We start from the raw sequence: 17601 nt of genomic DNA, 5'->3' as shown, positions 1-17601 counted from the left end.
CTGCACACCCAAAGGCTGCAAGACCGTTCAACAGGGCACCTAGAAAGAAATTTAACTACCATATTTAAGGCATAACATTAAAAAAGATTAAAAAAAGAAAGAAGAAAGAAATAGAAGAGAAAGAGAGAGAGGAGGAAGAGGGGGAAAAAAGGAAAGGAAAGTTTCCATAAAGTAAAAAGACAGAAAAAAAAAAAAGTCCCAACTTTTCTACATCTGTCTCCTTTCTCCTTGAATGGAAATGCTACTTTCTTTAAATCTGTGCTGAGTTAACAAATGCAATTAAATTATATCATAACAAAGTTGGAAGTGCTAATTTACCCACACAAAGCCATAAAACTCCATTACATCTCATGATCAATGCTATTCAGAAATAAATCTCTGCCCTATACAGAAAGGGGCTTGGGTTTTTACATCTATTTATTTGGGGGAGTTATAAACTAGCTAAGAGAGTTAACCTCAAAAATCTCTAACAGATTTAGCAAAAATCCAGAGAGGAATTTTCCATAGCCCTACTGCTGATTCAGTTATTAATTAAATAGACTCTACCAGGAAGCAATATATATAGTATATAATATTTAGGACTGCTCATAAGTAGCAGGCAATACTTTCCCAAAAACTGGCCAGAAGAATTAGCACTACTATTTTAATCTCCTCTGCCTTTGAGGCATCCTATTTCCAATGGACTAAAATAAATATATATATATCCTTCAATGACAAACTTCATTAATATACATTTTGATCATTTAATATTGATAATGTACTAGTCAACTAAGACAAAAGGACATTCTGACAGTAGCCATCTTCTAAAGCATGAGGTGAAAGGTCAAAAAGTGAATGCAGTTTCTTAGGGGCTAATCTCTTCTAGCTACTAAATCTCGACAACTCTATTCCTCATTTAACTTTTCCACTCTATTGGGGAAGGGGGAACATTTCAGTAGGTCAAACTAGTGATGGAAGGAAAGCTAGTGGGAGGTCTACAAAGGCAAGTAAATGCTTGAAGACCCCATAAACCACACCATATTGGGACACACTAAAACCTGTTTAATTTTCCTCTACTTTTGCACATATATCTCTGTATGAGAAATCCAGATAGTCATAAGGGGCAGAATTATGAAGAATTACCTCGAAGGAAAGCAAAGAGGAAAGAACAATTATTAACTTCATATGTACCAGAGGCATGATATACATAATCTCACTGAAACCTCATAATAGCCCTTTAAGATGCAACTAAAAAGTCTTACTCATTTTAGAACCTGAGGTTCTCCACAGTTAAGTTAGATGCTGAAAGTCACCCAGCTAAAGTTAAGAATTAAAATTCACATCCAAGTCAGCCTAATTCCAAAGTCCATAGACTTTCTGTTGTAACACAGTATACCCAAGTCAGAAGCAGTCAGTCAGGAAACCTTAATCATAGAAACAGTTCTCTGGCATCTTACTATAACCTGGGATTAGAAACTTCTTTAAGACTTAATTTCTTAATCTGAAAAATAGAGTAAAATCACTACATTTGCTTATTTTACATAATATTTCATGAGACCACTTAATTTGCTTACTATTTAAATTCTACATGCCTAAAATAAACTGTTTTAGTTTCTCTTTTTATCTTGTTTTTCTCTGAAAGGAGAGGGAAAAACTCAGACACCAGTAGCATTTATTAGAAGTCAATTAGTTCCTCTGTTATTTTTTAAATAGAAGCTTTACTGTCTACAAAATATAATCACTCCTTTCACTCCCCAGTTTCATTCTCAAAGCAGTCTTTACTATAGAGAAGAACACATGCTGTAGTAAAAAAGAGCCACCTGTGTTGATAACAAGGACCCAAAATAAGCTCTCTTACGTTAGTTTTTATTATCACATAATCATGGTTTGTTTCTAGAACAGCTAAATATGTTCAAACCAAGTATCTCATAGTAATCTGATCTTGAATAAGAGGGGGTAGAGGAACAAGAGTGGCTCAGTGAAAATAGCAATATATATAGGCTAGTTTACTGAAGACCATGTTCATATTTATTTAATAGGGTAAAATGTGCCAGTTTGCCCATAGTCCCAGGTTATGTTATTTATTAATAGCACCCCCTAAACCCTCAAAGTTATTTCTGGCTACATAACAAATCATACCTACTATGAAAAATGATAAATCAAGACAGTAGCCAAGAACAGCATAATAGATGTAAAAAAAGGGAGACACAGAATTGTTTTAATTGAAGTGCATTGTTTGTATGTAGTGGTGCAAGTATATAACACCAGAGCAAATAACAGTTAGCTAAAAATTCAAGTCTTTTCACAAACCAAGCACTATTGCTCATTTCAGTCATTTGAAGATTTTTTTAAAATGCAACTGAAAACATATATAGAATCAAACAGATTAGTTATTTAAGTCAACAAATCAAAGGAAAGTAAAAACATCAAGAAAAGAAAAAGAGTGAAAATAATTGATAGTTCCTGGCCTCTCACAAAAACTAATAATCCCTGACTCTATTTCAGGCTCCAAAATCTGCTTTTTCTAAACCTGCATGAATAACCCAGGCAGAGAAACCTTTAGTGAGCTGAATAGTATTCCCAATACTTCCTCTCTACCCAGAACTTCCGAATGCAGCCATAATTAGAAACAGGGTGCTTGTGGACATAAATTAGTTAAGCTGAGGTTATACTAGGTTGGTCCTCAATCCAATGATTAGTATCCTCATAAGAAGAGAGGACAAGCTGGGTGCAGTGGCACACACCTGTAATCCCAGAAGCTTAGAAGGCTGAGACAAGAGGATCACAAGTTCAAAGGCAGCCTTAGCAACAGTGAGGTTGCAAGCAACTCAGTGAGACCCTGTCTCTAAATGAAATACAAAATAGGGGATGTGGCTCAGTGGTCGAGTGCCCCTGAGTTCAATCACCAGTACCAAAAATAAAAGAGAAAGAGAAGGCAGCATGCCATATGATAATGAAGGCAGAGGCTGTTGAAATGATGCAGCTATAAGCCAAAAACAGGAGTCAACAGGAGCTGGGAATAGACAAGGAATGATCCTTCTTAAAAGGAAACATAACCCTGCCAACATCTTGATTTTAGATTTCTAACCAAAACTATGAAGGAATAAATTTCTGTTGTGTTAAGTCATTAATGTTGAGGTACTTTGTTTCAGTACTTTCAGGATATTAATTTACACCTTATGACAAATTATCCATTAATATGTCTATAAACTATATAAAATAAATAAATAAATAAGGTTAGAGCATAGCTGCTCAGTAGTAGGGCACCCCTGGATTCAATCCCCAGTATTAAAAATAAGAATATAAAAACATTTGCTCCTGATCTGAGCACTCCTTCCTGCATGGGATGGAAGGGTATTAACAGTTATACCTCATCCTTCTTCTCCTGAATGCGCCGTCTCTCTGCCTCAATAGCCAGCTTCTCCTGAATTTCCTGAGCAATTTCAGAGTCTTGTTGTTCACTAAAAAAACAAAGGTGAAAATAATATGAATACAAAAAATAAGGACTACATTTTCCTACAAAATAATAAACACAATTTATTGAATACTATGAGCCACTTCGTATTTTTACTTCATTTAATCCTCATGATAATGATACAAAGAGGTTGACACTGTCACATTTTAAAGATGAAAAGACTGAGGTCCAAAGAAATAACATCATTTCCTTAAGAAAACACACAAAAAAAATGTGTGGCACATAGGGAATCTGATCCACAGACCCAACAATGGAAAGCTCCATGCTTCTTCTACACCACCATATTACATACCCTACTGGGGCCACTCTACAGGAAGATAGGCTTTTTTCCTCAAGATTCTGCAAATGCTATATAGACTAGTACATTAGTGTCTACAAATAATCAAACATAGATGTACAGAAAAAGCCTGACAGCAAGCTCACTAAAATGTCAATTATACTGTGGTTATAGAGAGTTGATGGTATGGCTTTGAAATGATGTTTTTTAACTATTTAATTATCTGGATTTTTTCCCCCCAGTTTCAATAGCAAAGGCTAAAAAAATTATGCTTACCAAAAAAAGAAAGAAAAGAAAAAATTTAGTGTATATATCTCAGCAAGGTCAACCAACTGGCCCAATGTCTTAATAGCTTAAGTGTCAGAGTTCACCATGATCCACATGTTCCTAGTCAAATGTTCCAATAACAAAAAAAGTTGTCAAAAAAGCTATTGGAAAGTCACCATAGGACTTGTAATCTAACAGCAGAAGGAATCAGAGGGGCAGGAGCGGTCTTCTCTGCCACCCAAGTTGCTGCACAGACAGTCCTGACCATTTTTTCCCACTCCCCAAATCCTCACAGATCTTTGTAGCGCTTTTGGAGCTGAGCCTGGGCTTTCAGATCTTCCTCTTGGAGCCGTTTAGCAATCTGGAGATCATGCTGGACCAAACGGTTCCGCTGAATGTTTGATGCCAAATGATGCTCAACTTGAGACAGAACAATTGGAGAAAGAAATTATAATGCTTTCACTTGTTAGTAATAAATATTCTACTAAATTTAAAAAGAGCTTTATCATTAGAAATAGCTTCACATCTACTAATTCATTTTGTTCTCAACAACATTGTGCAATACGCAGCAGAGGAATTGTTATTCCCAGCTTTTCCCTGAATGAAAAGAAGATCAAAAAGACTTAATTTGCCTTTGGTCACATGGCAAAGTGGCAGTGCCAGGATTTCTACACAAATACTCTAAGGCCGGGCCAGTGCTCTTTCTATTACTACATGTTGATACTCTATACTTAGCTGCATTTTAAAATTCTTTTTATATAGGTATAAGAATTAATAATTCACAAATCATGAACCCACAAATACATACATAACTTTGACTTATTTTCCCATCAGAACACTACATAAATATTCAGAAAAATCTACACTATGACCTAATCTAGATGCCATTATTGCCTGGAAAAGATGTTCAGGCTAAGGGGCGAGAATTGATTCTTATGCCAACCTCTGACACAGCTCAGATGTGATTACTACCACTGCTCCCTTTTACAAGGGAGGGAATTTCAAGTTCTTCCTATATGCTCAGTAATCTTCTAATCCTTGAAAGCAGACTCAGTTCAATACACTCAAAAATTTAATTTTTATCCAGGTGACATTTGCCTAGACAAATCCTTCAGAATGAATGTACAGGGTAGCCCAGTGACTGTGTTCTATCCCTACCACACCTTAACCAGCCTCAAGCTACTACATAAAATGGTAATCTGAAGGCACAGGAATGAGGGCTATTACTCACTCTCTTGTTCCTGCAAGCTGTGAGCCAGGGTGTGGTCCTCCAGGACAGCAAAATCCCGGCATACTGCAGAGCATGAGGGAGGAAGAGCAGACAGGAAGGCTCATTAATAGTACTTTAACATAAAAACAACTTTGTTTACTTAAAACAATTCTAAGATTTTGAGATGACCAATTTTTTAACTTACATAGCATAAAATAGTGTTGATATAGTAGAAAGTCTTCATTCACAAAAATCCATATAGTGTCTGCTCAGTGCCAAGAACAAGGTGTCACAAAATACTTGGCCCTGGTCCCTTGTCTGAAGTGATAATATTAATCACAGCCATCAGAGCTCTAGGTCTAGACATTCTAATTTACCTCCATAGGGAAGGATAAGTATTGTTGAAATAAGAAAAGATTCAATAATGCTTTATAAATAGCTACTGAGAAAAATCTGAGTTCTTGCACAGTCAAAAGAGTCACAAGAAAGTCTTTGCTTTAGTCATCTGCAGTTCAAGTGATTCTCTACTAGAAAAGTTATGTCTATTCCAATGTCTGTAAGGAAAAATACAATATTCATAGTCCTACATGTAGAAACAGATTTATACTTCAGGAATAATCACATTCTTTAATGGGAATTAGAGTTTGGTCTCGAGATCTCTCTACACATAAAACTGCCTTATATAATCTACAAACCCAAAGAAAACGAGAACCCTAGAGGAATAAGGAATGTATGCCTAACTTTGCCTCTATCTGAAGATACAGGCAAAAGCATCTGTTGGCCTGTTTTCTTAGAAAAAATATGGAACGTGATGGTCTCTAAGGTCCAGTTTACACCTGCTTCTTTAAATAAACATACAAACAAAACATGAAGTCATAAAAAATTCTATTTCAAGGACATGAGGTTAGGTGGTAAGTTTTCATTCTATTCCAAACATCATGTAATACATATTTTTTTTTGTTTGTTTGTTTGTTTGTTTGTTTGAAAAGGAAAATTCCCTGAAGTCTCAAATTACTGCAATGGAGGAGACTCAAGAACCCATCCCTGAGAGTCTCTCAGAAGTTTTAGGATCTCTTTCTGCATCTCTGGACTTGCTATTCAGAACACTTAGTTGAAACAGAATGAATTTTCCCCTGCCATCTAGGTACTGAAGTATGTTTACATGTACATCACAATAGTTCTGTTCCTCACTGAGAAATAATGCAACAAAGAGTAGGGAAAGCTTGGTGATGTGGCAATTAATTTGAAATTTTTATAGTGAAGGAATCATTCTTGCTCAAGAACCATACTAAACTGAATAGGAACTGCTTACCACTTGCTCAAATAACTGCAAAACCAGTAATTCCAATAGAAAGCTCTATTTTTTCATCAGATATATTCTCAGAAAAATCTAGTACTTGAGGCCCTGGTCCAAATCATTCAATATTTCACAAAATGAACGTGCTTTCAAGATGAGATAGTGAATACCCTCATTTGATAGGTGACGAATCCAAGGGCCAGAAGGAAGAAGAGTCTTATCAAGGTGACCCATATATAGTGCACTGTGACAGGGCAACGGTCAATGTCTAAGGCAGCCAAGAGCCCTTTCCTTTCCTGACAGCTCTCCTTGATTCTAGGTAAATTATGGTCAGAACAAACTTTAGAGAAGAAATTCTATATTAATTAACATTCACTCTCTAAAACACTTAAATCAATATCCAATTTTTAAATTGGACATTGTTCTTATGATCTTACAATAGTGTGGCATACATGATTTGGAAAACCATTTCAGGAATAGTGGGTAGACACCTATGTAATCCTGGCTATTTGGGAGGCTGAGACAGGATAAGTCAGACATGGATTTAATTTATAGACAATAAATATTTGAAATAGATTAACCCAAATGAAGATAACCAAATCATGTTATTATAATAGAAAAGCTAATGCTTTTATAGTTCATCAATTTTCTTATGTTAATCTTAGAGTAACATTCCTTTTTTTCTTCTTTTCCTTCCCCTCTCCCCACTGTGTTGGGGATCAAATCCAGGGCCTCATGTATGCTCAGCAAGCACTCTACCACCAAGCTCCATCCCCAACCCTTTTCACTTATTAAGATAGGGCTTCAGTAAATTGCCCAGGCTTGCCTTAAACTTGCAAATTCTTCTGTCTCAGCCTCCCAAATAGCCAGGATTACAGGTGTCTACCCACTCTTCCTGACAGAGTAATGTTTTCCAAATCATGTATGCCACACTATTATTAGATCATAAGAACAATTTACTAAGTCTGAGACAAGTATTTTAAAAATAAATAGGCTTGGGGCTGGGGTTGTGGCTCAGTGGCAGCACTTGCCTAGCACACTTGAGGTACTCAGTTTGATCCCAGCACCACATAAAAATAGAAACAAATAAAATAAAGATATTATGTATTTCAAGAAAATAAATAAGTAGGCTAGAAAATGACAAAGTATACCACATACACAAGAGACTATGGTTTGGACAAACTATTTTTCAGTTTTATATACATGCTATCCACATAAATATACACAAATGTAAGTGATATGTACTAGGTCACAATGTAAAACATGTATCATTCTGTAGATTATAGACAAAAAAGTTTAGAAGCTACTTCATTTATGTTTTTAGGTAAGCAAGTTATGCCAAAAGTACACTTGATGTGTTTTTAATGTCATGCTAAAATAAAAATTATAAAACTTTTATAATATAAATACATAACTTACATGTATTTTAGTCTATTAAGCATATATATATTTATTTCATGGATAGCTACACCTATAGTAAAAAAAATTAATATATGACAGTGGCACAAACTGAATTCAAAATAGTGGTTATTGCTAGAAAGATAAGAAAGGAGGTACAAGTGTCAGCTATATATGCTGTTCCTCTGCTTTAAAAACATAAAGGAAACAGGAATTAATAAAAAAAATACTAACATCTACTTAATTTAATTTGGATGGTAGGTTCTTGGGGATTTTTGCTATTATAGTTGTGTTCTTTTTATTTTTTGAAATGCTAGGGATCAACTCAGGGCCTCGTGCATTGTAGCCTGAACTATACACCACCCCAGCCTCCACCCCCTGCCAACACAGCTTAGGTTCCAGGGTTTTTGTATTTCCTGTGCTTTTTGTAATGTCTGATATACTACATTTTAAATTCCATAATTTAAATGTTATTTTTTAAATCTACTTCTTTATTTCATGTACAGCATATATTGTAAACCACAAACATGAAGTCATGGTTTGGCATGTCATAACAGTTGAAGAGTAATTGATTACCTTACCATTACTCTTCTTAATGACTTTTTAATGTCCAAACAGGAAGACTGAAGTATATTCAGTTATTGTGATTTGACCCTAAATCTTGAGAACATATTTTGAAGCAGCTGATCTTGTACTCACAAAATATGAATAGGGCTTGTGTTGGAAAAGGATCTAGAAGATCTTCAATAACTGTTATGAAATATGTATCCCCATACATTCGAGAGAGCTGTATCATGAGAAACACTGACTTATATAGCACTTCAGAGTTCACTAGGAGTTTCCAATAATTTCTTTTACCCCAAACTATTATTTGCCATTTTTGCAGTCTACCATTTCCTCCCCTCTGCTTCAAGATCTTCCTTTGTACTCCTTGCATTACTACTCTAATACACGCTGGAAAACAGTCACACATCCAGTCAACTTCGTAAATCAATAACCAGAACGACATTACAAAAAACTCATCACAACCAGGCCAGGTTTAGACCAGGATGGAACTTTGCTCCTTTTCTCACCTATAGCACTTGGATGTAAATAGTATAAATAGTTTATAAAGATAAACACATAAACTTACTTCACCACCTTTCCTTGCAAGTACATTTAAGATAAAGCACTGGAACTGGGGCTTTCTTGCTCCCATGTCTCAAACTTTTTCCCTCCTTCCCAGGTTCATTACTCTCACCCAGAACTCAGGCTGATCTTTCTACAAGCTAACCCCATCATTGTATTCCTCCAATATGCTGCTAAAATGAGTTTCCTCAACATAGTAAATCTCACAATATTCTCCTTTTTCCCACTGAGGCCTCAATGGTCCTGGAACCTCTTTTCTGTGTCCCAAACATTTTTCTAAAGTTAGGGTGTTATGCCTGAGTCTCTTTTGAATACTAAAAACTATGCAACTCTGCATCCTTGCTAAGGAAAACACAACAGAAGGAAACATATTTTGTCCTTCAACTGGAGTTCACAGGTGCTTCCCCATCCAGTTGCAATTTCTTACAAGGTAGGAACTTTGTGGGGGTGATCTCTGCACCTCCTACACAATTAGTAATGGTACAGTATGACTTCAGGAAATGCTCATAAATTTTTAAAAGAGCAAAGAAAACCTGGTCAATAAAGTCAAAGAATGAGCTCCAAAGACACAAAAATTAAAAATGTTATGAACAAAATAAATCTCTGCCATTATGAGAGCATCACAGACTTGTAAATTTTGTCAAATATCATTTAAATAAAATAATTCATAATAAATTACATAAAACTAAAACTGTCCCATTTTCATTAAAAGTTTAGTGATTTTTTAAAATCCAATACATACATGCAACTATACAGCAAATTTGCTTATGTTAAGCCAAGTAAATATCAAAAATGCAAAGGGGGGCTTGACTGCCACAAATACATTCATATGTACATCCCCTATCCATTTTTCTTGAAGAGAAAGATAATTCTCAATCATTTATAGATTCTCCCAAAATACATAAATAGTACAGTATGCACTTAATAACTACTCACTCAATAAACATGTGCTGAGCTCTTTTCAGGATGAATAACTCATTCCAAATCATCAGAGGTGGAGATGACAGAAAAGTAAAATAGTATAATATAATGTGACAGATGATACAATAAAGACCTGAAGTAAATCATTTGAAGGCATAAACATTGGAGCAGTTATGCTACTTATGAATTGAGAGTGGGTATAAGGAGAGAGGATGACTGAGAGTCACTTGGGTACAGTGTATCAGGAAACCTTAATTAATGTGCAAAATGGATCTCAAAGGGAGGTTAAATTTTTATGGACAAAAGTGTTAACCATTTATGGAAGAAGAATCAATTATGGAAAAAAGACAAGAGTACAAAAACACATCGGATGCCCTGAAGTTATTTGTGTTGAAACATACAAAAGATTCCTTAAAGGGAATCACATCAAGAAATAAGACAGAAAGGCCCTGTGCACCGCAATGAGAAAATTGATTCTTTTTTTTTTCTAGTTTATGATGAAGTTTATGAATAATTTAAGCATAGGTAACATTTTGAATAAAACATGTTCATTATAGCATTCTATCTGTAACAAAAAAGACATCAAAACCAATTCATGATGAAAGTCTCCAGATTAAGATGATATACAAGGTGCATTCCTATTCTAGTGATTCATCGGTCTAAAAACATTTCTGAATGATGTATTCATAAAATGGAAATGGAATCGGCAGGGGAAATCTCTCACTTTTTCTCATCACACTAGAGAACAATTACCTGGACAGCGTAATTAGCTATTGTCTTTACATGTTGGAACTAGGAAGGTATTTATTTTTTTTTATTTTTTATTTTTATTGGTTGTTCAAAACATTACAAAGCTCATGACATATCATCTTTCATACATTTGATTTAAGTGGGTTATGAACTCCCATTTTTACCCCAAATGATTCTTTACACCACAGGAATTTCTGGTACACAGTTTATATAACACGAAAAAAAAAAAAAAATCTGGTATTTACCACCACATTTCACCTAAAGCAAACCAAAAATCTGCCTATTATACTTGAATTCCTACTGTGTCCAAAGCATCTGATTGTCAACTTTATCTCTTTAGGGGAGACACAGCCACTCCAAAATTCTCCCTACAAGTATTTATGGTGCTTCCTATTTACATAGGTACAGACTGCTATTACTCCTTCTACAGATTAACACCCTTTGCCTGCCCTTCCTTTGGAAATTTCCTGGAAAATGGAAATGTTTTCTATACTCTAATAACCAATATGTTAAAGGAAAACAGAAAAGTAAACATCACTGATTTGTATGTCTCCTAAAATTCTGGTCCAATGAAAACAAGTTTAAAGTCCTAAAATAGTATTTTAAAAAAACGTTTTCTTAGTCATTAACAGTACCAGATTATGATCTCCTCAGCTTTCTATACACCAAGGAAGAAGTACATGACTACATTTTATATAAAATATATTTAAGACTATTATTTTATAAAGTTCACTTTAAAAAAGTTTCTCTCCTCCTTAAAAACAGAATATTCTCTTTAAAACCTATTCCAGAGAGGTGATCTAGATTTAAAAGTTATATAGTAAAACAGTCTTTGAATTCACTTATCTCTTGTATGAACAAATAAAAACATTCCCTTCTACCCCTATCACAACTGCAATATATACACATGCACATAAACACACACACACACACACACACACACACACACACTCTTAAGCAGGAATTCGGTTTACTCTTTTTAGACTAAATACACATATTCTTAAATTTTAGCCAAGAATCAGCACTTAACCTAACAACACTAACGGGAAAAAATTTTAGTGGGGATAATTTGCTAAACTAATTCAGCTTGAAAGTTTAAAAGTTCAAAATAAGAATTGAATTATACTCCTATTAACAACAATGTTCAACTTAGGTCAAGTACACAGAATGAGTATACATAAATTAATCATTCCATTCAAACCAAAACAAACCCAAAATTTTTCTGCCCTAAGAAATGACTACATGATACTCTCCACATTATCCAAGTAATATGCACATCCCAAACTCTCAGTTAACTCCATACAAATAAGAAAAGTAAAAAAGTCATTTCCTTTTTGTCATTCTTCTATCCATACCCTAACACTTTCTGAAACTATACTATAATTCATATGACTCAATCTTTACTAGCTTCTACTACCCATCATAAACATGCCTAGATTAATAAGACATTCACTTGAAAGTTTTAACTGTATCTGTTTTCCCTTATATAGAAGGGTAGAATTTTATGAATTGTCTTTATTTTTATGTAAATGCTATTAGTAGCAGATGAACTACACACTCATTGTTTTGAGAGCAGGAATTATGCTCTCTACTGTTAATTCTGTAGATCTGAAATACCAAGAATGAGGAAGATATTCCAGAAACATTTTTTTGTCTTAAGAAAGTATGACAGGCAGCCACAAATGAAATATAGCACTGTGTGGTTTACAACACAGGGTACTTTCACACTTATTCCTCCTAACCAACTAAAAAAAAATGCTATGAACATCTTCATTTTATTTATAAAGAAACTAAAGCAAAATGTTAGTGACTGGAGCAAGGTCATCCAGCCAATAAACAAATTATTATAAATTAAATTCACCTTTGTGGTAAGACAAGTGTGCCTTAGGTCTTTGAAGTTGACAATGGAATTAAATTGCAGTAAAGATGGTTACACGTATTCAAAAAAATGGGTTCTAGACCCCAAAGAAAAGTTGACTTTCCTCACTGTCTCAAAAAAAAAAAAAAAAAAAAAAGACCTCTAGCAATAATAGTCCATCCTCACCCCTCGAAAAACTTCAGTTGCACAGTGTTTCATAGGTGACCTACAGGGAAAACCTCATAACCTTAATAGTGTCTGCAGTGAAAAATTTCAAAAAAAAATCTCCCTTTGGAACCTAACAACCTGCTTCCATCACTCTGGTCCTCCACAGAACACTGAGTTTCCTAACCTTTGGGAAAAGAGAATAGTAATAAATTTAAACTAATATATCTAAGAGATATTTTTTAAAATATAACTGAGAAATAATAGTATGTAAGTTCCTATGCCTTTGTTTGGCACTCTACAAAGAAAATGTCTCCTTAATCTATCAAAGAGTCTCTACTTCTTACTAATAAAATTGCCTGAGTACAAGAGAAATGGGACTTAGGAAAACTTAGAATAAATCCATCCATGACAAATTCTCTACCTTCTCAACCCCAGCGAAGTTTACATACTTAGGGACCAAATGGTATCAAAAGCACAATGAACACTATCAGCATCAAAAGCAAGCTCCCCCTGTTACCTAAAGCTAGGGTCCTTGTCCCTGATACCAATTCATGCCAATTTAATAATGAGGACATGGTATTGAGAAAAAGAAAAAAGGTTTATTGCTTTGTTATCAAAGGAGAAACACAGGGGACTCCTGTCCCAGAGGCTGTGGTTCTGGCCATCAGGGAAAACAGGGCTTTTAAAGAAGCTACTCAAAGGCTACATCCCCAGGTGTGTCCTGGCATGTGGGTCCAGTACACCCTGATGGTGTGTTGAAATTCACTTGTTAATTTGAGAGATATCACACTTCCCAGTTCTTCTGGTGACATCCCTTCCAGTGAAGAACAGATAACTCAAGGTAATCTTATTCCCTGCCTCTAAGTTATGGAGGGGGAGATGGAGAAGAAGAAAAGAAAAATACGTCCCTTTTAAAATAAGCAGCAAGGGCTATGTTCACAATATAAAGTGGACCTCCGTTTCGTGCCCACAACCACCAGTGACTAAAAGAACTGATAGGGAACTGCTTTGTTTGGGTTTCTCTCATCTATGCCCTCTATACTGCGAATTGATCCCAGGGCCTATAGCATCTTAGGCAAGAGCTCTACCATTGAGCTACTCCTCCAGCCCAATAGGGAGTTTCTTAAAGTGGCTGAGCAATAAAATTATAGATACTCTCCTAACCATCTGCTCCAATTATGAGTCAAAATAATAAACAGCCCCAAGTTGCTGATCACTTTAACAAACAAAATTTCCCATTTTCAGGCAGAAGGTTGAGAACAAAAAATAATATCTAAGTAATGTTTGAACAATTAATTTACTATAGACAAAGAGCAACTGAAATTTTGATCCTTCTCTTGTGTCTAAAATTTCCAGCTTACTGAAATTAACAAAATCGAAGTACATTATGACAGAGATAGGGAGTGGCACATAATATTGGCAGATGCTAAGCAAATAAACGGCACAGGTGTTTCATTACTTTGTTCCTAGTCAAAGTAGGCAACAGCAGTGCTACTTTTCTGATTAAGCCTTCAAATCCCCTGTTATTTCCAATATGCCATGGTTACTCCATCTGTCTGAGAGACAGATGATCTTTTCAAGCAGAGATCCATTTATAATTAAATCAGATCCACCTTTCTGTATTTATGATCCTTAGTATAATTATCCCCCTATTAAATTACCCACAAAGTAGCCAGAGATTTCCACAATTCCTTTGTGAAAGACAAAAAACCCCAGACTTTCATGTTATACATTGTATATGTGATTAAAGGATCAAGTAACATTAATTGATATTTCAACTGTTTGGGGATATTCATGGTTACTGGTTTGGGGTTCTATTTTGAGTTGTTTGGTTGTTGTGGGTGTAGAACATGGACAATGGCAGGGCCTTACAAATCAACAAAAATCTTAGACACCATTACACAGGTGTTAGCAAAGTGATCCCTTATACTGTATGCCTAAGGCACCCATCCACCCCCTCTGCTACCTAGATAATTTATAATCATCCTTCAATATCTCAATTCACCTTTATATTAACCCAAACTTACTACATACAACCAAAACCAATGCAACTGATTTACTCACAAACTGATTCATTCTCCACCTTACTCAAAACAATTCTAAGGAGCTACGTGTCCAACAATACTTCAAACAATGAATTCTATCACCCTAAATTTCAGATGTGTTATAACAGAAGAATACATCACCTGGTAGAATTTTAGAATATCTAGAAACATGGTATACCCAGGCAGGTGGTACTGAAAACCATTTGTTCTGAAGAACCTATTATTCCCTTAGACGACAATTAAACATACCACTCAATTTATAAAGAAATAATGGCTCTGGGATTTGGAATAGTATATCCAAGCAAAAAAATGGTATTGCCCAGATTAGAGAATGGTATTCTGAAAAATGTGTATATATCTGTATACATAAGCAACAAATATGCTTAGAATTTATGTGAAATTTTTAAAAAGAATGCAATATGTGCTGAGATGCTGGCAAGAATCTGAAGGGTTTGAGGTCAGTTTCATGAGTCACTGGTTTGAGAAAACTGCCTCAGGTCCTAAGAAGTCCTCTAAGGTTACATACACGCTGTAAATAGTGCTGAAAATTAGAAAATGTTAACAAATTAAATAGAAGGTGAATACTAAAAACAAGTTAAAAAGAAAGAAGGAAAGAAAGAAGGAAGGATCTTGAGAAATCCTCATAATGAAGAGACATTTTCAGGGTTTATTATTCTGCAATAAACATTACAGACAGATAGAAAGGTACCTGTTTTTTTATTGGTGCATTATGATTATGCACAAGGGTGGGATTCATAGTGAAATACACATATATGCAAATATTTTGATCAATTTAATTCCCTAGTACATTCCCTTTCTCTCTCTTGTTCCCTTCTCCTTGATCCCCTTCCTTAACTCTGCTGGTCTCCCTTCTGTTTTCATTCAATTAGGGGTCCCTTTTAAATTTTTTCTGGGAAAACTCTTTTTCATTGAAAGATCTGCAAATACAAGAATAGAATAATTCAGGTTCCTCTGCAAAGTTCTTCCAAATATCTAATGAGTTAAAGTCACCATCTTGGTTAGAGCACCAACCTGTCAGAATATTAAAAATCTTTAACCCCAAAGAAATATCTTCAAGAATAATATATTAAATGATAGACTGGGTTTCCAAATTTCCTCAAATATTTCTGAATATTCATCATTTCCTTAAAATTATAAAAGATGCTAACATCGTGTATTATCAGAAAGGGTTTTATTTGCTGTCAAATACAGCCTCACCTTGTCCAATCAATCATCTCAATTCCTCTTAAATATCCAGCAACAAAAAAACCACTTCCTTTCAATGCAGACCTTTTCGGTAATTAGAACAAAACCTATAATGCCAACCCATAGTGGTTAGCCACTGGTCCTGATTTTAGCATTGGGACACACACATTCCCTAGAGGCCATATGGCTGCTCTGTACAAACCACTAGCACTCTGAAGCCTGTTGTTTTATACACCCTGTAGATAACCATCCATAAAGCACATCATTATTATCTAAAGCACAGGTAAAATAGCTTAAAAATACATTCTATGTTATAAGCAGAGTCCAGGGCCACCTTGAGCTATAGTACACTTTGACTATAGTTGAAATATCTCACTTTTCAACTTTAATTTAGAAATTTCAAAAAAAGGTAAATATGAAAACCCTAATATTAAATGTATACTATGGGATTATAATGTAGCTTATTTTCCTATTTAAACATTTCCCTGTTTTCCAATTTATTTTTCATGATGAGGAATCTTCTAATCCTTTTCAAAATATTTTATATTAAAAAGAGGCATATCTTTGTCCTAATTTAAGCATCTAAACAGTGAAATAAGAAATATTTAGAAGGCAAAAAATCAGTGGCAGTAGCAATGTTTTATTGATTCATGTATACTCCTCCCTTTGGGCTTGAGAATGCAAATTATTAAAGGAAAAAATTATGTAAATAAAAACAAAGCCTACATAAGGCCCTAAATTTCCCTATGATCTTTCTACCTATCCAAGCAAAAAGGGAAAAGTTATTCAGTTCTAATCATCAGAAAGGAAAACTAATGTTAATTATTTGATGAAAAATGTTTATTAGTATCCATCCAATATGATAATAAATTCAGAGGTCATGTTGGAACTTAGGAAACAATAATATAATGGAAAAGGAAATAAACTTGAGTTTTAAATGTGTGACTAGGTACACATACAAATTTTCAATGAACACGCAAGGCTAAACACAGTAAAGATTCATTATAAAAGCAAAACAATTAATTTATCCCAACATTTCATCTGATGCAATTTATCAAAGTAGGTTTCTGAGTTGTTTTTTGGTGTTTTTACCCCCAATCTCCTAAATTCAAAGTTAAGTGAAAACCTCAGTAACCTAAACCATTTGTTTGGCAAGTAGATACATTATAGCTAACCACAGACACACCAGATTGCAGGCAAGTGGGTTTTGAAAATGCTGAGAGAATATAAGTCATCAAATCAGATGTACTACTTTAATATCACAGACCATCTACATCATTATCAAAGCCACAGACTAACTGGGTAACTTATTGGGAAAGAGAAAATAGCTGAATCAGTAATTTCCATCTGACAGGGTAAATGGGGAATGAGAAAAGCAGTGAAAAAAAAAAGGAGGTGGGTAGCACAAAATATCAGAGCAATTTTACTCATACTGGTAGCACTGCTGGAAAAAGAAGTTTCCATAAGGAACTATCTGACTCAATTTACCTCGGGTCCTAAGGTCCCAAGAAGTGATTTTTTAAAAAATACAAACAACCTCACAAGCTTCTTGTGTTGCAAGCATGAACTTCATGGATTAGTGTTGTAAAGCCAAAACCTTTTTGGCAATGGTAACAAAACAA

General features: G+C 34.8%; 1 protein-coding gene across 2 annotated transcripts in view; it reads right to left on the bottom strand.

Moving 5' to 3' along the window:
* Positions 1 to 17601, bottom strand: part of Ccdc50 (coiled-coil domain containing 50) — a 60557-nt gene that overhangs the window by 25216 nt on the left and 17740 nt on the right. For both annotated transcript variants that reach the window (XM_076867375.2, XM_076867378.2), the window contains exons 2-4: positions 5230 to 5292; positions 4292 to 4418; positions 3350 to 3440 (exon numbers count right to left, since the gene is read on the bottom strand). In XM_076867375.2, the coding sequence (XP_076723490.1) occupies positions 3350 to 3440; positions 4292 to 4418; positions 5230 to 5292 (281 nt within the window). The remainder of the gene's footprint in view (positions 1 to 3349; positions 3441 to 4291; positions 4419 to 5229; positions 5293 to 17601) is intronic.

This window comes from Callospermophilus lateralis, chromosome 10 (genome assembly GCF_048772815.1).
Source record: "Callospermophilus lateralis isolate mCalLat2 chromosome 10, mCalLat2.hap1, whole genome shotgun sequence".
Classification (NCBI taxonomy): domain Eukaryota; kingdom Metazoa; phylum Chordata; class Mammalia; order Rodentia; family Sciuridae; genus Callospermophilus; species Callospermophilus lateralis.
The sequence above is the reverse complement of the archived record's forward strand: the minus strand, read 5'-3'. Positions and strand labels throughout refer to the sequence as shown.